The 20,899-nt window shown below is 46.7% G+C and overlaps 1 protein-coding gene across 13 annotated transcripts in view; it reads left to right on the top strand.

Annotated features, from left to right (window-relative positions):
* The window catches only part of LOC126527418 (uncharacterized), a 476,501-nt gene extending 461,375 nt beyond the window's left edge, over nt 1-15,126 (top strand). For all 13 annotated transcript variants that reach the window (XM_055068432.2, XM_055068435.2, XM_055068434.2 and 10 more), the window contains one exon: nt 13,721-15,126. In XM_055068432.2, coding sequence (XP_054924407.1) covers nt 13,721-13,895 — 175 coding nt within the window. In that variant the 3' untranslated portion in view covers nt 13,896-15,126. The remainder of the gene's footprint in view (nt 1-13,720) is intronic.
* Nucleotides 15,127-20,899: the final 5,773 nt, after the last annotated feature.

Genomic DNA, 20,899 nt, shown 5'->3' with positions numbered 1-20,899 from the left:
GTACCAGACCCAGTGTTTTGCTGACAACCAGGGAGATGTCAATGTCCCAATCTCAACAGAAAGGAAAGTTTCTCCGGATCCTAGCATGTTTCGCTGAAGTTTTGGGAAACCCTCCGCCATCTCGTTCCTACACCGAAGTCTACCAATTTGCTGTCACTGAAAGAAGCACCTTCTGGTAGGAATGCCTAATTTGTCAGCATCTTAGTGTCCATATTGACTCTGTGGAATGTTGTCTGACGCCTATACCATAATGACCCCGGCCTCCGCTCTTCAGCGAAGACGCCTAATGTGACAGGGCCTACACAACCGGCGTCGCCGTAGGGCCAGTGCCTCGCCGAGCCCATCACCCAACCGAGGTGATCGCTTCTATCATTGCTCACGGCAACATAAAAATCAGCTACAGTTCGTTTTTCACATAAGTGGTAATTAATAGAACAAAATTATGTTGAATCTGCACCTGCTCCTTAAAGCAGTGCCCAGCACTAAAACCACTTGCACGATTGCGAGCAAATATTTATTGACATTTCATCTCGCAGAGTAAAGCAAACAACTGTCCTTGCAAGGTGGCTCGGCTGGCCTGCAAGTAGCGCATTTCATTTGCTATTCGCACTAACAACGGCAAAAAGACCAATTTACTTAAGCCCACATTATCATGTTGTCAGAAATAAGTGCACCATGATGAGCTGCAGCCAGATCACAAGTGGCATTGGCTGTGATTGCAGCAGCCAGCAAGCTAGGCCTACCGTCTCATTCAGCCTTATTTTGATGGGGGTGAAATGCAAAAAGTGCATTGTATGCACGTCAAAAAACCCCAGGTAGTCAAAATTATTCGCGAGTCCCCCACTAGCACGTGCCTCATAATAAAATCATGATTTTGGCATGTAATGCTCCTCTCCCCCCCCCCCCTCCCCCCCACAAGAAAGGTGCCTTTTGAGCAGGCAAGTGGGGCAGTGAATGTGAGCGGAGCCTACACGACGGTGCTATAGTGCCTTGAATATATCGGTGACGCCTACTTCTGCTTGCAAACATGGTGTAGGTCTATAAAGTCATGGTTTTTTACAGCTATTACTCAGATCTAGTTAATTATAACTAATGACATTGCATTCTAAAAGAAGACTCGCAAAGTGCACAGTGTACATGTGCATTGCTTGAGTCCCAACTATGTCCTTGTGTCTGCAAGCACAGTGTCGTGTATTCCCACAGGGTGGAAGAGAAATAATGGAAGATGCAGGAGCTACGAGCAAGACATGCAGAAAAATAAGAGAACAGAGAAGTAGCATGGGAATGCAAAACAAAAGAATGGGATGAGGTGGCAAGCCTGTGTGCGACGTGGCCACTGGTTTCCGTGACGTGATAATTAGTAATTGCAGATTCTGGCAAACGAGAGACAGACAGGGGCAGTGATACACAAAAACATCTATTATAAAGTTAAACCTTAATATACCGTACCAACCGTACCCAACCGTACCCGCCTAAACAGCAGTTCCATTTTAAAAGTAGTAAAATCAGATCCCCGACTCAACGGTCATTGAACATAATGCGTTTTGTATCCGTATAAACCGTACCAATTTATTGCGTCTGCATCGATTAACACATACTGTTCGCACTTTTTGTAGAACAATCACGGTGCTAGGTGGACCAGGCAGAAGAACGAGCCTCAGAGATCAGAACAGCCTCCAAGCGAAAACTCGGAGGGCACTTGAAAGGGTGAAGCCACTTTAACATCAACCTCATTTCGGCACCAAGCTAGAGAGTGTTGTGGCTGGCTAGTGGTGGCCTGTGTTTAGGTCTCTTGTCATGCCGAAGCTCGGACAAAGACAGCGTGCTCAGCATAAAAGAAAAATTGGACATCGTTTGTGCTATGAAACGTGGTACAGAGTCAGCACTGGCATGCGAGAGGGGGATCTACCATTGACTACGGTGCGTGGCATTTGGAATGCAAAGGAGAAGATGCCTGGCACTGCTGCTGAAACCGTGAAAAGATGTCGGCTACGAGGTTAAACTTTTCGAGATTCGACTTTTCGCCATCGTTACCTCTGTTATTGCTGAAGTGCCGCCTAACGACAGTTATGAGGACGACATGGAAAGCAACAGCATGGGCGATTCACGCCTGACAGTGGCAGAAGCTGCGCGGTAAGTCAGCCTCATGCGGGTTTTTGCTGAGAAAGGGGGCTGGCGAAAAAGCTGGCTCACAGCTTAAGGGAGTTTGAGGCTGCTGTCATTGCTGCTAGGCCGCTGCAGCATCAAACGAGAATATGAGATTTTTGTCGCACAAAATGAACAAATATTGCATGTTTTTTTGCCCTTTCATCGCACTATCTCCGAGTTCTGTTTTTGACTGGTAAGCAGGCAATCTCACGCTGTTTCGTTTAAGCAGTACTGCCGTTTAGTACATGCTTTTCCTGAGCTCTGGTCAACTACGGTTTAACGAGGTTTCACTGTATTCTTGATATAACGAAGTACTGGACTTCATAACTTCTTGTCTATGGAACACCATGTATCTAGAACCTCAATATAAGAAAATGTGTTTGTACACAATTTCGATGTAACGAAGTATTACAGCCACCGCGAAGGAATACTGAGACAATAAACGAAAACTTCCGCGAATGACGATGGTCAAGTGGTCAAATTACAAGCCGCTGCTGGTGAATGCACCTCTAATCATGCACCTCATAAATCACAACCAAAAGAGACCACCTAAGCCGAGCAGAATCGTGTGTTATATAAAGTCCAAGTGTGATAAGATCCTATTGCCCCTTGTGCACTGCATGCTTTAGGTGAAAGTGAAAGTGTACGAAAGTGAGCCAAGAAAGATGGTGGCTTGATAAGCGAGCTCGCGGTAATGCACTCAAGGACACATGAGAGTAGGTGTCAGGTTGGTGTGCGCTTTCTTGTGTAGTGCAGCCGTGTTTGCGAATGGTTGCCAGCGCAGCAGAGTGCATATGCAGCCTGTGCGCCCTGTTTCAGAGGTAATCTGCAATGTGTGCAACGAGTGGGCTGGCAGAGATGGCGTGCCATCATGTGCTCTGGCTTCCCGCACATTTAGTACTGGAAGTTTCATAATCTCAAGTTTCAGAGACATGCATTGAAGCAAGAGATGGACAAAGCATTCACTTCCCCCCTGCTGACACTTTTCATGATAGCGTCATCCCACTGTGGGTGACACTATCAACTGCAGAGCCAGAGTGGACGCGAAATTGGGGCTGGCTTCACTTCATGCCACCATGAAGATCTAGTTGACACAGCATGAAACCATACCTTTCGGCACCGACTCTCAAATTCAACAAAATTATTTTTTCTCATTTGTTTGCTTCTTCTGATTGCCTGGTAATCGATTTTAAGAAAATCCATTGGCAACTCTAGTTATTTGCATAAAAGGTCGAATTTCAGTATCACAGAATTGTGATATAATGAAGCAAATGGTCGATTTTACCGACTTTGTTATATTGAGGTTTAACTGTAATTGAACTACTAAAGCTTGGTACAGTCGAACCCGGCTATATCGAACTCGCAAAAATACGCCTATCAGTTCAATATAGAGCATAATTCGATATAATCTTGCTAAATAATTGGATGTCATAAAAGCACATACCATTTATAAAATCACTTTATTGATGAAACTAGCTTAGTTTCGCATGAAATAGTCCTGCATTTTCTTTCTGCTTGGGCAATTTCGCTGCCTGCAACATACGCATTTCCCCACATTGTCTAAGGAGTCAGAGCAGCTGAGGCCGCAACCTTCCGCATTTGCACAGAAGCACCGGACTAGTGTGAGTGCACGAATCACTTTGGAGGATGTGGGCAAAGGAGCGTCGTTGCTTTTCTCATTGTGCCCCCTTTCACTTGTGCTTGGTATGATGTCGGCAATGTAGTCTTCGTTTTCGGGCTCTCCCGTGGTCGCGACACATCATTTGCACTCACAAACTCGTCTACCGTTGATTTGTCAACAGCTTCCAGAAATTCTAACAGCTCACTCTAAACTTCGGCAGCACCAGCAACGGCTGCGTCGCATTCATCAGAATTTACAGTCATCACCGAGCATGCGGAAGCCATGCCGGCTTCCGAAGCAATTTCGGATGAACCACTCATACACGGCCATGCGTGTACGTACGCGTCGGGCGCCACGGGCACCGGGTCGCGAGTTCGGCCGCTTTAGCCCTAATCTCCCCCTTATTCTTCAAGATCATGCTGAGAATGCTCCTCGGAATCTTGCACGCTACGGGGACATCCGACTTCTCACCGCGTTCGACCTGATTTATGATTTCGAGCTTCACGATGAAAGGCGAATTCTGCCGCTTCATCACGGCAACACTGCGGGAGAAGGCCCACAAGGCGCGCACGCAGCGAACCAGAAATGAAGCGCGACAACTTGTATTTTCGCCATCTTGCACGACGAGGGCACAAGAGCCTCTGATTGGCTGTCTGAGCAAGCGCTGCGGGCAGGCCAGGATAATTTTTTGCAGGGGGGTGTCAAAGGCTCGTCCGAGGCAATGCGGTCCCGGTAGTGAGAGCGGGGTTGGATGGAGCTGCGCCACCAAGATTCTCCGCACGCGAGGGAAAGCCAACTTCTGGGGGCACTTTTCCGCCACTTGACGTTCGATATATCGGGAGTCGCTGTTATTTCTGTTCGATGTAAGCATAATTTTTGCTATATATACTCATTGTGACTATACCGCTTCCAGAAATTGTTCGATATATAGAATAATTCAATGTAAATGGGTTCGATATAGTCGGGTTCGACTGTGCGGGATAGCCCTCGAAAACCAGCACTACACACATTTTACAAGCACTTATACCTACCCAATATGTAGATCATCCTCGCATAGTACTTACTGTTCAGGCATTGTGGCTGAGGTGTTGCAGTAGGAAAATGGCTGTGGCATTGGCAGGTCTGGTCGTCGGGTGGCTGCCGTAGTAGATATAGGGTGGCGATCAGCAACGGCGCAAAGTACTGATGAGTATGTGGTGCCGTGGCACAAGATTGTGCCAAGTGGCTCCTGTTGCAGAAGGTAAGGCCCACTAAGTGGGGAATGGGTTGAAGCCCTGGCTGGCCTCCATGGCGAAGAAAGGGGCCGGGCCTGGCATTAGGAACCAGCCCAGGTACTGCGATGCTTGGCCGCAGTGCTCCAGAAAGATGGAGGACTTGTACGTGGCCCGTGGGTCCCCTATCCAGGCCAGGTCTTTCTCGCCACCCACTACTGTCTCCAGGACACAACTGGAAACATGTCTGCTATCGCCAAAGTCGCTGTCATGCACTGATTTGCCACTTCACCACATGGTCTTCTTCTTTTTTCTTTGTAGTGTTGCCTTACTTCTCTGTTCCCTTATTTTTCTGTATGGTATTTTGCTGGTCGCTCCTGCCTTTTCTCTGTCTCTACTTTCATTATTTTTCTTCCGCTGTGCAGGAATATGATACACAGCAAGATTTCCTATGAAGAGAAAACAGTGCATTCTGAAATTTATGCTTCGTGTCGTAGTCTGGTTCAGCTGATCATGCAATACTTCTTGTCATTGTGACGGGTGTGACGGGAGGGCCCCCGTACCCTTCGTTCCACTTTTGAGCCACCTCTGCTAGTACGAGTTTACAGGCCCACACGCTGCAATGTTAGTTAGCCACGCCATGTGCATACGAATTGCCAAAAGCCTAGATGGAGGGGAAACTAATTTATCATCGCATCTTAAACAAGGTTTCACAAATCACTCAGCCCAATGTACAGTTAAACCTTGATATAACGAAGTTGGTAAAATTGACAATTTGCTTCGTTATATCGAAATTTCATTGGGTTGAATTTCAATCTTTTATGCAAATGAGTAGAGTCGCTAATTGATTTTTTATTTATTTTTTTGCGTGGGAGGGGTTGAAAAATTTTCCGAATTATCGGGCAATCGGAAAAAGTAAATCTGAATGAGAAAAAAACATTTTTTTAAATTTGAGAGTTGGTGAAAGATACGGTTTTATGCCATGTCAACAATATCCTCACATCGGTGGTACGAAGCGAAGCCAGCCACACTTTCATCCACTTCTGCCCCGCTGCTGATAGTGCCACGTGCAGTGGGACATAATGAAAAGCTCTGGCATCGAGGAGCCTGTGCTTTGTCTGCTTCTAGCTTCAACGAATCTCCGCAACTCGAGATTACACTACCTCTAGCACTAAACGTGCGGAAAGACAGCGCACGATGCCATAACATCTCGGTGCACCCAGTCATTGCACAGGCAGCAGATTACTTCTAAAGCAAGGCGCACAGGCTGTGTATGCGCCCAGCCCCGCTGACAGCCAGGCGCAGCCACAGCTGCACTTCTAGAAAAGAACCCACCTGCCCCCCACGACCCCTTGCGCGCGCTTGATCGCACTATTGCGAGCAAGCTCCTCTCCCCCCTTTCCTCAAGCGGGAAGACCACGCTCATCACGTAAGCATCCTTCTCGATTCACTCTACCACATTTTCCCTCGCACCCAATGCATACATAGCATGTGGCACAACAGGATCTTATTGCACTTGGACTTTATATGGAATGTGATGCTGCTTTCCTTCGGCAGTCGCAGCACAGTGCACAATTTGAGAAATTTGAGAGGTGCAATCGCAAGCAGCCGCATGTAATTCAGCCATTTTACCATCTGCATTCACGGCAGCTTCAATTTATTTTCTCGATATTCCTTCGAAGCAGTGGTGAAATTTCATTATATAGAAATTATGTATAAACACATTTCGTTAAACTGAGATTCAAAATACACGGTGTTCCATGGACAAGAATTTATAAAATGTAAAATACTTTGTTATACAAAAATTCATTGTATCGAAGTTTGTGATGCCGAGGTTCAACTATACAGTAGACCCCCATTCACAATGTTTAGAAAAAAACGCAAGAAAAAAACGTAACTGAGAAAGCATACAATCCAAAGTCCCAAAAGAACTTGCCAGGCTCAAACATCTGCATAGTGCTAAGTGTTGCATGAATCATTATAAAACGAGACGCTGACACATGCCAAGCTGATGGGGCCTGAGCTGCCTGAGAGGCGTGTTGGCATTTTTGCAGCTTTGGCAGACTTAAGTTTGCGCTACTCGAAGTTGACCAGTGTGAGAAGCTTCTTTGAATGGGGCATTTCGGCAGGAAGTTTCGACATGCCCACTTGGCACAAATCATTGGGGCACGAGATGCCGACGCATGTTGTCATTTTCCTATTGCATATTATTGCGAAACCAAATTTACCTGGTTGACAACACTGAAATACGATGCCTACGTTTCCACCAGATTGAAGCATGACGCTCACTTCGTGCCACCTACAGCAGGGAACAGCAGTGCATTTGGGTTATCGCCTATTAAAAGCATGCAGCACCCTCCCAGTGGCACTATGCCCCATGCACTGTAGATGCTTTTTGCAATAGGGTTGATGGTGATAGCTGTGAGTGCAGCATGCGATAACCCAGGAGGAGATTTTCTTGTACTAGAATAAGAAACTGAGTGCACAGTGGCATTTTCACCTGAGACGGGCAGGCAAGTATTGCAGGAAAGCTATGGCAGCTAGCAGCTACAATTCTTGTCGTGCGTGCCTCGTACCTTCTTTTGTTTATCCAAGATCTACCAGCTGGAAAACATATGCGATCACAGTTTGGCAATGTACCAAACGTTCGTGCAAAAAAATTGTGTTTTTTGGGAATGTGTGAACCGGTAAAAAAGAACCAAAACTGTATTGGGTAATTTTTTGGGTTCTCAGTAGCGAAAGTTGCCACCAGGAAATTGTAATGACGGGATCATATCAACGAGGTTCTGCTGTATAGAGAACCTGTGAACACTTTGACCCGTGAGCTGCTTTGGCAGTGTCACAGGCCTGCCGATATAAGAATAACACTAAAGGACTCAAGGTTCTTGGAGTTTCAGGATTAACTCACGCGACCATGCTGTGCAAAATGTTGATGAATGCCATTCTGCAGGATGTCATCGTAGGCTACCGTAGAGGCAGGAGCCTTAACTGGTGCAGTGACAGAAATCAACTGCACAAAAACTTAATGACTTGCTTAACTACCTTCAAGTTGAGGTTGAATCAAGTGAGTGTTTTTCCTGTGACAAACCATTGGTCAAGGTTACCAGATCGCTCCAACCGCACATTGTCAAATTGGCCTCTGTAGTAGCCCAACAATAGCCAAAAGTGAAAATCTTAAGTAGCTCGTGATTTCAGGCATACATGATTCCAGGCAGTATTAAAATAATTCCAACAAAGAAATCTACATACCGTAATCCCACGTTGTAACAAAGTCAGCAGGATGGCGAAAAAATTTGTTCTAAGCGGTAATTGGATAAAAGCAACCACTTGAGAAAAGCTAAAGCAGTCGAGCTTTAATTGCACCACAACTGCGAGGAAGTCAAAATACAATGTATTCAGTGAAGCAAAACTTTATTCAAGTGTAAAAAAGGCAGTGAGCTTTGGCTGTTTCAATTTCTTACCAGGCACGAGCAACCCCTGCTCTACTTTTCACCAAGCATTGCACGAGGTTGCCGCCCATGCATGCAACCTTATTTCGCAGCAGGCCTAGGTACTTCTGCATCTGCACCATAGTTGGCACTTCACGTGCCTCTTCATCCTCGTCGGGGCCACCAACAGTGTCAATTAGTATCTCCGCATTCGTCACTGGGGTGACCACGGGTGCAGCTGCATTAGCCAATGCGAATGTCCCGAAGTCGCTTTCTTCCTCTTGGCCAGCAATCTTATGAACAGCCTCATGCAGAACACTGCAAGTTCGGTCATCGTCAGGGTCACTGACAACGGCACAGGAAAAGCCGTCATATGCAAAGCAGTTGGCGACCTCCAAAGGTGCGAGTTCTTTCCATGAAAAGTTCAGCAAACGGATTGCGCCAAACAAATCAATGTTGTACCTCTTGCTGGCATCATATGCCGTGAGCATGCGCTGCAAAAGAGCCTTGCAGTACAGCTTCCAGGTGGTGGCCTCAATGATGCCCTGATCCATCGGTAGCAGTACTGCGGTTGTGATTGCAGGCAGAAATTCCACAGCGATCATCTTGAGGTTGTCGATTTTCCCATAGTTCGGACAATTGTTAATTATAAAAAGCACTTGCCAATTTTTTTCGGTGAACCTTTCTATCCAGAAGGCAGTATCAAAAATAGCAGTAATCATCCATGCTCACTTGTTACTTCTGTAGATGCATTCCTTGGGAATAGTTGCATTTCGGAAGCACCGTGGCTTCTCTACCTTTCCCAGTATCAACAAGAAAAGCTTGTCCTTGCCTGTTGCATTGGCAACAAACAGCACTGTGACGTGCTCCTTGCTCTGTTTTCCTCCAGATGAGGCTCCGCCAGCAGTAGTGAACATGCAATTCGGTAGTATCTTGTAGAAAAATGCAGCCTCATCTAGGTTGTAGATGTCCTTCTCTTCATACTTTCAAGTAGAGCTTGGAGCCGATGTTGGCATCATATGTCTGCAGTGTCACGGTTCACGGCTGCGCTTTGGCCAATGATCGACTTTGAGGTCACGCCGTGTCGTTTCTTAACCCTTTGACGGTCAATAACGTAAATATACGGCGCCGTCTGTACGTTTAAAAAGTGCACCAATTTCCTAATTTTTTCTTTTCTGTCATGTGCTGCCACTATGTGGGAATGCAGGGAATTTCTTTCTTTTTTTTTTTTTTTTTTTTGCTCACCTCCCTCTCTCGGTTTTCGTTGCATGATTTGTTTTAGCACTAGTTTGCTCCTGTGCGTCTATATACCACTGCTCGTGCATTGGCGTGCGCGCAGGCGGGCGGCCATTTGGATTTTGTTTCGCGGGTGGTTTTGGCTTCTTGCACTTGCGAAACTGATGGCTATCTCCTTCCTAATTGCTCAAAGGGCGACCGCTTGTTTCTCGCACGTTTTGGTGCTCACAGGGGTGCGCGTAGGAAGGATGCCGCCGTGCATGCGTTCTCATTTCCTTTCTTTTTTTTTTTTTTAGGACTCGCGAAAACTAATTGCCCTAGCTGGTTGGCGATAAGATGAATATTAGCGGAAGTTTGTCACAGGTGTTGCTTTTATTGATGGGCACACAACCAAACAGTTTTCTTGAGTGCGCGCACCTACGCAGTTCGATTACGCTATGGATGTACATATTAGTGTAAAAGCAGGAACATTTGAGACTTGCGAAATATTCTCGTGTGCGGATTTTCAAAGCCTTAAACTATGTGCACAAAAATGCATCAAATTTTTAATTCTGCTAAGTTTATTTCCTTTTTTTATTGTTGTTATTCATGAATGAAGAGTGCATATATACCAACGCAAAAGATTTTTTTCTCACTTTACGGTCACCCTAGAAAAATTACGGTAAATTTTTTTCGAAATAAGTCCCTAAGAAGAATTGGAATCTGCAATTAAAAATATCGACCCTTGGCGGTCGCATATGGTGAAAAAAATCGACCCTCAAAGGGTTAAATCGCTCAAGCCAGCCATTGCTGCGCTTGAAATCTTTATGGACCATTTGGAGGGCGAGAGCTTAGCGACGTCGAAGGTGCCACAGTAGTATTTCGAGGTATTTCGAATCGCGATTAGTCTTTCTCTTCGCTGAGAAGCTCTTTTCAAAGCCATCCAGCACAGCTTTCTTGTTTTTCAATACAGTTGATAATTTAGATGGCGGTATGCCGAATTCGTTTACAATGTCAGTTTTCTGCCGGCCGCCTTTTTCCACTTCTTTTATCAGCAGAACTTTCTATTCTAAAGTCAAAACACTTTTGCCCGGTGACTGACAGAGCCGTTTATATATAGACCACAAGAGCACTCGCAAGGCATGCCTAACGAAGCACATCGAATAACACGCAATCATATGGCCTGCAGCACGGATCCAAATGCACGCACCATCAGCGCCAAAGTGACTGAATGCGGCAGGCGATGCAGAAGGCAGAAGCTTCAAAATGTTGTCAGGGCATCTCGCTTCCCTCATCAGTGCGTGCTGGTGATGGCGACGGTTGCAATGGTGGGCTTGGCATTGGCTTCTCGTGTAGTGGAGGAAAGACGATCGAAATTGAGGAGACCAAAAAGCAGGAACCGCAGAAAGGCACCCGTTGGTGGAAGATTGTGCTTGGGAGGGCAGGCCGGAAGAGGTCAGCTTTGGAGGAGCAGTGACGTCGAAACTGGCAGCGAGGAGGCAAGGAGTTGACATGAAGGCGAGTGAGAGTGACTGGCATCCAAACTGCTCGTAGACTGGAGAGCGAATGAGGAGGGGAAAGCAGTGGCCACTTTTATAAGGGAGGTTGTGGAGGTCATGGAAGACTACGAGGGTATCACGTTGGAAAGCACCGCAAATGCCATGGTTCGAGTCTGTGGTTGTGTTTGTTGTGCTCAAAAAACGATTAGTCGCCCATTGTAGGTACGCAGCGTGGTCATGAAAACTGAACGATTTTTCAGTAGGGGCTTTGCATGATCACTGGGCAATTTTTTCCCGAGGTGTGCAGCTGTGAAGTTTGCAAAACAAGCGTTTCTCGGCGCACCGTTGTCAACGACACTGTGCTAATTCTGCGGTTGGAGTGTCAGCGTTCGCGCACCGTGTCGCGTCTGCGCCATTGACAAATGTCTAGGAACAAAATTCAATGATCCTACCACGCATTTAGATTATTTGTCTAAAGTCCGATGGCGCAAATCAACCATAACCGGCCCGAGAAGATCGCCGGGAAAACACCAGCTTTCATTGACCCACCATGTTGACAGCCTGACTTGCCCCTGGTGACGCTCGAATTTTTCGTGTTTTCAGCAAGTTATCGGTCGATTTGCGCCATCAAAAGTGCAACAAAGCTAGGGGCGGTGTTTTAATACGATGCAGGCCAATTATGGGGAGCGGCGAGCAAATTTCTAGACCGGCTTCCTCAAAGTCATCTTCCCGATTTGTTAACATAGCTCCTCACGTCGAACATGGCACTTATAAACGGCGATTTTCGGTACGTTTCAGTGCCAGAAGTGCTCTTTAGACCGGTAAAACTTTGCTCATTGAGCGCACCCCATAGAATGCTACAGCATAAGTCTGCCCATGGTCTGTGGGCACTTTTCGGCATCCAAGAGACTGCAACATTCTGGTATCGGAAAGCACCAGGAAAACTTAATTTTTTTTTTGCATTCTATCAGGGGGGACACCAGCGATGCGATTGCGACCGAGATCAACGGTTCGGCCGCGCTGCATCATGGAATTTGACAGCTTCCATTCGCTCCGCAGTAAACAGCTGGGAGCACTCGGCGCTCGCTTGGTACCCATTACTAGGCAATTATGTGTTCGGTACTTTTGTGGCCTGTTCTGTGCCTGCATAAGACTAATTCGTTGGCGGTATTAATTTGACACTGCGTGCGCAAAAGGGTCACCGCCGCTTGGCAGCGGCGATGCTTCCTCTCGCCGCTTCACTCTGAGCGGCTCAAGCTCTTTGTGTGCTTCAAGTAATGCGGTTAAAATGCATGCATTTGGGTCAGGACCGGAAGAAATTTCAAATGAAGCGATTTCGTTATAATGAGGGATTACTGTATATTAATTTCTTCGACAAAAAGCACACGGCAGGGATTTCACCTAAGGCTTGCACTAATGCCACTGAATAAGTCACTAGAAAGGCATAGATAAAAAATCAAGGTTATCAGCCCCAATGTTCTATTGTGGCTTTGTCTGGAGAACTAATTATTTTGAAAAAGTAAATTCTGGGGTTTTACATGCCAAAACCACAATATGATTTTGAGGAAGATCATAGTGAGGGACTCTGAATTCATTTTTAAGCGCCTGGAGCTTTTTTGATGTGCACCCAATCCACAGTACCACTGGCATTTTTATATTTCACCACCATCGAAAGGCGGTTGCCATGGCCAGGATTTAATTCCATGCGCTCGAGCTTGGCAGCGCACTGCCAAAGCCACTACACCACCACAGAAAGTCGAGTCAGGAGTAAGCAGTTTAAGTACTAAATACACACATAGGTGGCCACAAGATGTCAGGTTTCACTCTTTCCCTTTTTCCCAACCCAAAAGATATGACTAAAGGAACATTCAAATAGCGTGTGTGACCGTGAGCAAAGTGGCCATCACTGATATTGTCGCTCTACTTCTGTGCAATTGAAAGTAAAGCTTTATTTGCAGCATTTAAAGGGTTTTGTTACTGCATTGGTCGGAGCGGGTGCAGCGAAGTTCGCTGAGGTGAACATACATATGGTGTTGTCCTACTCTGGGCTTCAATGGAGGTTATTGGCAAGTCACCCTGCGGAGTGGCCTGAAAGATTCGCTTGCACTGATCACCACAGTGCATCTTTTGGGGGAGCTTTCTGAATGTCGTCGCATGGCCGCTGTGAAGAGATCTTCGTCAAGACAGCATCAAACCATGACTTTAGTCGCAAACTTCTCAAATTCATCAAACAATTATTTTTTCACAAACTTTTTTTTTTTCAGGCTGCCTAATTATCCGACATTTTTAATGGCGCCTTTGCTGTAAGAAAAACGGTCCGGCTGCTGTACTTTGAATGTGAGGTCAAACTTCAACATTGTGAAATTTTTATATAACGAATTGGCGATTTTTACCGACCTTGTAATGTAGAGGTTTAACTGCATTATGCCACGGATTCTTGAATAAGATCATCTGCAGCTTGATGGCTGTTGTGTGGCTTGCTTTTGTATTACTACCTGCTGTCATTTGCAAAATGTTGCTGCTGCTGCCAGACCACATGTAGTGGTAAATGTGTGTAGAGTGAATGAAAGCGCACTCAAAATTTCCTTGGCCTTGCAGGTTGGTGCAGCTGAATGGCGCAGCAGCACGGGCATGCCCCACATCCCTGAGCCCAGAGCCTAAGCCCACACTTCACCAGCTGATGCAGCAGAGGCACAGCACAGTGGCCCTGAAGGAAGGACCCCCCGTATATCCACCCCTGCAGTTTGGACGAGGCATGCACCGTCACCAGTGATGACTCTTCAAAGTGGACGCACTTTGAGCACCACTGTGCAAGAATATCAGCTCTTCAAATGCCCCGGAGCTTTCCCTGCATGGCAGCCAAGAGAAAAATAGAATTTCCATGCTTCACTGCTTTCATATGCACTTTTTGTGCAGGAACCTGCCACACCATGTTTGCGGCAGAGCCTTGGGCAGTTTTACATCTAAGGGAAAATGAATTCCTCTACCACCATTCCCACACTTCGCAGGAGCAAGCATTACACTCGCTGCTTTTAGGTGCAGTTATTCACTCCGTCAGGGTTGCATCATTTATAGTTGCTCAGCATTGTAGATCAACTCTTGTTGAATATGCTGGTCTCCTGCAGTGGCTAATCACTCACTTTTTATGGGGTGATCTTTTTTCCTCATTCTCAAAGGAGCCTAAGCCTGACAAGGAATGTGCTCTTGGTTCTGTGCTGTCGTCTGCTTTGAAGGAGAGGACCAGCTCTGGCCTGTCCTTGAGCTTCAAAGTGCAGAGCCGGATGTTGAGGCTCTTTGAGTCAACTGTTGATGCACACATGCATAACAGTGCACCCCCCCCCCCTTCTTGTTCTCCTCTGTGACCAATGCTGAGAATTTAGCATGTCATCTCTTGAAGGAGGTAGGCATCCATTTTTGTGGCCTCTCTTTCTTTGCTCTGTTTTATTGGCAAGTTCGGTGCACATGGTGAAGGGGCCAGCATCTGAACAGATATGCACAGTGACCAGCAGTCCTCTGCTTTGATGACTTACAGCCTTGTCGTTCCCTGTTGTCGATTAGCTGAGGCGTAGATGAACCACATTTCTTTCAACTGATGGAATCCTCCTCGCACAAGGGAGAGGAGCACAGTCTTCCGTGAAGGTGGTGATTTTTAGGTGTCCCATTTTTTATCTGTGTCTCTTTCTTCATGGCACGTGACAGTGATGTTGGAGCAAGTGCAAGTGTTGACTGTCATGTGAGTGAATGGCCGCCTATGTGAGAGGAGGAAGACTTTTCGAGTGAGTGATGACCACAGGTGTAGAGACATCATGGCACCTGCCCCCCCCCCCCCTCATTTTGTTTACCTATCTCGTTTCTTTTATTGCTGCAAGCAATTTTTCTGGTGCTGGGTGGCAGCAGCAACTGGACATTTATTAGAATGCTTGCTTAATGATGTAGAGAAAAAAAATGCAAGTTTCTAGGTAATATTCGTACATATTTAATAATAAAAATGATGCTGTATACAATTTCTATGTGCCATGGTTTCTCTGTAGTCTAGCTCATTTGCAGTTGAAGCAGGAGCTGGAGAGGCCTTTCTTAGGCCACTCATTTTATCAGTGCACAACAGCAGTGCTCCATGCAATTGAAAGCCAAATCAGCTGCTAACAAATAGCCTGTCTAAAAAAGGTGATAATATGCTGCACAAACACCTAATTGAGTTTATAAATGCATTGCTGAGTGCATGAACAAAACATGAAGTATGTGTTGGGACCATAGTGCTTTATCAACTTGGAGACAAGACGAGGACAGTGTACTTACATTCAACAAAATTCTAAATGTGAAAAGTGATAAGCTTACAGCCACAGAAACAGCGCAAGGCAAATTACTGCACATGCTGTTCTGCAGAGTCCAGATAAGCCATTTCAATTTTACTCAGTTCTACATACAGGACAGGGCGCTGATGCATGTGGCGCCCACTTTTGCAATCAAGCTCGCTTACAGAATTTACCACACATCTTTTCTTTATGCTTTCTTAACCTATCATTTAGGCAACTTATGTTTTGCCCTATGCCTGCTTATAATGCGTGTATAGAATGGGATGCTATAAACCACACCCCATTTGTATGACATAAAAGGAAACGGACGCTTCTCACAGTCACAATGCACCATTACGAACAGCTTATTACGTAGCCTCATTATACTACGTAGCCCTACAAATTCTTGAAAGTCTCTGGGGGTGTAGAAAATACTGTCCACTTTAATCTTGCGGGCCACTTTCTTCGAAACCATTGGATGTATATCCAGCACAACTACCTTTCTTTTTTGTCTTTGTTAGGGCACTAGCACCCGCCTCTCAGTTTTCTGAGCTTTCCCAACACACTTTGTGCCACTGAAACAAGAAGGTAGTTAGAGTAATCTGCATTCAACAGACGCTCTTTTTGCCTTTTGAAGCTTCCAAACATAAAGTAAGAGCAAGGTTTGTGCAGCGTGTTAGCAAGACAACTATTTGTGATAGCTTGCTTCACCAGCTTTGAGTGAGACAAAGCATCCGCAACAAAGTCTTTTGGTTTTGAAGACAGGTCGGGGAGGGGGGAGGACCCCCCTCAAAATTTTCTGACGAACCCCTCCTCCCTTTCCCACAGAACAGAAAGTTTCAGGAGGTGGGCTGAGAAAGAGCGAAATGGGGATGAAAGGGAAAGCTTGAATGTGAAAGCAAAGTGAGGGCTAGTGGCGATCCGAAGGGAAGGAGGTGGTGGGGGACGTGTCATGGGGGCGATCCCCTCTCCCGTACACAGAACATTGAAGCCTCACTCATGGCACGCCTCTTCCTCATTCTGGATCATATTATTCATAACTAGCGAAGGGGATCAGCGCATGCATAAAACTTGGAGGCATTGTTCCTCCCCACCAGGCTTTCATGTAGTCGAAGAGCTTCTCATTCGTGGTACTAGACCGAATCTTTGACCACGCTGTGTAGAAGAAAAGCATTCCGAAAATATTGCGAGTTGCATGTCTAGGAAATGCATAATGAGCACCACCACCCCCTTTTCTTTCTCTTCTTTTCCTTTCCCTTGTCTTTGAATTTCATTATGTTAATAAATTTGAGAAGAGCTTGCTGTTAGGCTAGTTTGTACACGCTGTTAAGAATGAAAACAGGGCATAAAACAGCACAAGAAAGAACGACCTACAGAATGATGATTTGGGCACAGCAAAATATATAAAGGATGATGGTGCTGGGCCAGGGAAGCTAGGAAATTGCCACAACAAACACATGGGAGGGCAAGTGGGTGAATGGCCTTGAAGTCTATGCAGAAACAGAAACATAGGAATGTTAGGGGCTGCTGCGCCATTCAACAACCCAGTGAATGTTGAAGAGGGCCTGTCACTAACGGAAAATAATTTTAAGAAGGGGAGTGGGTGAGGGATGTGAGAAGGACGGGGAGATGCGCTTAAAAGGCGTCAAGAATGAAGTTGGCGGAATGCGGATAATTATGGACATAGGGAGAGCGTCTCATCACTGCCCAATCGCTCAGCACCAGACGGCCGTGGCCAGTCACCTAGCTGAGGCTCACCTACTCTGTCATAGCACGTGCTGCTCTCTCTGCCATCAAGGTCATGCTGCATCAAGGCACGACCTTGACGCAGCCCAATCTACTTCGATTGCAGCGCTGTCACAGTACTTTTCGCCGCTGGACACCTCACTGCAAAGCATGCCCTGCTCTGGCTACTCATCCCACTCAACCGTATTCTAGTACACTCTAGTCAGCTGGTTCTTTAGTCTATGTTATAGTTGCGCCGTTGGAAACTGCTGTTTACAATCAGACCACTAATATTGTGTTCCTAATTACATACGACGTCTATTTATATCTTAAGAGTAAGTTCTTTTCTGTGGTTTTATGCCGCGCAATGATTGCGCGTTCATTCAAGGGAAGCTGAAAGCTTTTCCAGAAAAAATGAATGAAGAGCAGTACGTCGTGGTTTTCAACACTCTGAATTCGAATATCGCATCGAAATTGAGCGAAAGAAAGCGCAAACATATTTTATTTTGACGAAAAATGCAGCAGCAGGCACACCCAGCTTGCGCGCCTCGTTTCCGCCTGTGATTGGTCGGGCGCCTCGTGACGTCAACAATGGTGTTCGTCCGGACCAACTGCTGCCGCTACACACGAAGCACGGTGCAAGGTAGTTTGGTGCTGTTTTGCTGAGACGGTCATGGAAAATTTCGAGAGCTTGCATTTCTATGAGGAGTTCAGCGTTAAGTACAAACTCCACAAGAGCGATTTTGCTCGCTATGGTGACGGGCGACACCTTCGAGCGACAAAAGGGGCCGTCGCTTGAACAGATCGCTCGGTGTTGTCGCTCATTCGCTCGTTTCTAGAAATCTAGAACTCGTCGCTCGTCGCCCGGAAGTGCTATGAGCGACTAGCCAATAGTGCGAAGCCGGAACTGGATATACATAACTCAAATACTACTGTTTGTCGCACGGAACAAGCAAACTATTGAATTTTACACGTGCAAGAATAAGAACCTAGTGCAAGACCTTCAGAAATATTTTATGCTCCTTCTTCAGTAAAATACATAAACTTAAATTGATAAAGCATGCGTCCCGCTAGTTTCGGCACGCATATTGCTGCCCTCATACCGGGAAGTCGTCGCTCAAAGCCGTTGCTCGCGTGGAGTTCAGCTTGCAGGCGACGAGTGAACGCGACAGCCATCGCCTCGCGTGTCACGCTGTCGCTGTCGTGTGCAAGATCACTTGTACGGGGTTTATACTTTACTCCCTACATGTACGAGCCGATTGCGAAGAGCCGGCCTTTCCAAGAAGCAAAGAATGCTGGTGCAAGCACTGCTTTCCACACGAACGAAGGCGAAGTATTAGCATCTTCTTGTGTTGGAAATGTTCTTTGGCGAGTATGTTTTTTGCTAAGCTGCATTCAACGTTCCAGTGAGTATGTTTCCGGGCAAACAACTGTAGTGTTATGTTCCTGCATGCCTCCTCGTAGAATGCAAGCGGTGTGGGGATGCGTGACTCTCGCGCGTCCCCTGATGTTTTTCCCGCATAGCGCGTCTCCTGCAGGGCGGCTTCGCCCGCCGCGTGGCCTGGCGCCCGCGGCGCTCGGAGTGGTTGAAGCGCAGTGCGAGAGATGGCGCTAGTGTTGCGCTGCTAACGCCGCCGACAGGCGAGGTTACTTGGGTGCCGAAAGGAAGGCGCTTGCCCTCTTTGGGTTCAGGAAGCGAGCGGGAGCGGACGTGCCGCCCGCGCGTGCGCCGACCATGCTTCTGGGAGACTGTCTCGCGTGGCCGCCTTCGAACGTGCCACCATTCGCGTGACTGTACACGCGAACGACCAGGCGTTGGGATCCAGCATGGGGCGAACATATTCGCTCGCAATGCGGTCGCGGTAAGTCGGACTTCGAGATTTGTCGCGCGCCCATCGGCATGTTTTGGGGATAGCAACTCGGCTAGCTGGCATTGATCTATGAAAGGTGCAATAAATGCCCTTGTGATTGTTTGCACTACTGTGTTGTCGTTCCTTTGTCCCCAAGAGTACGGAGGAGAACACCCCGTATCTCCGACAGCGGTGATGCGATCTTCGGCATTTGTGCGCTGCCCCAAAGCTGTCGGCACTCTACACAAACGGTTTAAACGCGGGAAAAGTTTACCGGCTGTTGTAGCACGTGTAGTTTAGAACCTTCATCAGCGCGCCATCCGCACACTACTCGTAACCGGCGAATTCCGTCTGCTACGCGAGATGGTCGGTTTCTCTATGTGTGCGAGAGAAGGGGGAGCGCAGCATCCTGGCGTGAGCAGGCTTTGCAACACATGCAAACTTTACGCTTGCACTGCGTTATGGTAATTGCATGCAGGCTGTTTCACATCACACGTGCGAATAGAAAATGTGCGGCGCTTTGCGATGAAACCTGTGTCAAGGGTGGGAGATAAACATGCACCTTCCGTTCAGCGTGCAATCTTTTTTTTTTTTTTAAGGAGTACCCAAAGCACACATTATTGGTAAACTCCGGTAGTAATCGTCACGGAAGTGGTTAGAGCACAACACTGTTGTCCTTGAGCGCTTGAAGTTGTTTCGCTTCACAGCAGCCTCCCACTTGCTGAAAGCTTCTTGTCTTGCAGGAACTAATGGAACATCGGAACGTTGTCGCAGTCGCATGGTGTTCGTGCAAGTGTAGGCTGCACAGAACGCCGTCATGATCGGCCTACAAGTTCAATTGATGCTGCACACGTCAACTACCACTCCTATATACTCACAAACAAAGGAATGTAGGGTCGAGCGAAGCAGATTAGGACAGCACGCACGCAGAAATAAGCCGGGTCAGGCACGGTCGCGGAGACTGCAAAGGAACGGAACACCAGTGCTGACGTCACTACGCCGCGGTTTCCGGTCTCCGCTCGCATCGTCAGCAGCAGCGCGCGGCACTCGATGGGGGGCAGAGCTACAGAGCAATTTTAACTGACGATTGCATCACTCCTAAGTGAAAAATCCCCCCAAAAAATTTTAACTGCATGGCTTATAAGGTTCCTGCATGCGTATATGAGTGTCTTATTGAATTCGACAGACTCTTCAGCTTCCCTTTAATTGCAGTCGCAGTGTCTACTTTCATTCTGCTATGTTATTGTAGTTGCCTTGGAAGACAGTTATTTTGCTTGTTCTAGAAGCAGCATGTGTCTCTCGTGTGTATACTTGCGCATATAGCTTTTCATCAGTAGCGTTTGCGAAACGCATACGAAAAAAAAACTAAGTTTGATGATCGCTGCTAAAACAAATAAAACATCTGCTTCATCGAGCGGCCTATTGCACTGTTCTCAGATTTATCGTATTTACTCAATTCTAACGTGCCCTAAATTGTAACGCGCACCCGTTTTCTGTGACCAAAAAAATAAAAGGGGTACAATACCACGCACCTCGTGCTTTCATATAGAAATACTATTTTCTCTCATTTGGAAAAAACAGATTTATTCCCAATACACTAAAGTTGTGATGAATATAAACACAAATGGAAGTGGTGTGCCTTGCCACCAAGATTTTCACTGCGCCAGTACGAGTCGCGTGGGGCAATAGATATCACTCGTCGTCACTATCAGACAACTCCTTATCGCTATGAACAGACCAAAGCATTTCATCCTCGGTGGAGTCTATGGTATTCGAAAACCCACACTTCTTAAAGGCCTTGTTGACCATGGCAGACGAGATCGTGCACCATACATCTTTCACCCATCCAGCAAAGTCCTGCAGCGAGGCATGCTTCATTTTATCGGCGGGCGTGAATTCGTGGCAGCCAT

Source organism: Dermacentor andersoni, chromosome 9 (assembly GCF_023375885.2).
Source record: "Dermacentor andersoni chromosome 9, qqDerAnde1_hic_scaffold, whole genome shotgun sequence".
Taxonomy (NCBI): Eukaryota; Metazoa; Arthropoda; class Arachnida; order Ixodida; family Ixodidae; genus Dermacentor; species Dermacentor andersoni.
This window is presented reverse-complemented; position numbering and strand designations above follow the sequence as displayed.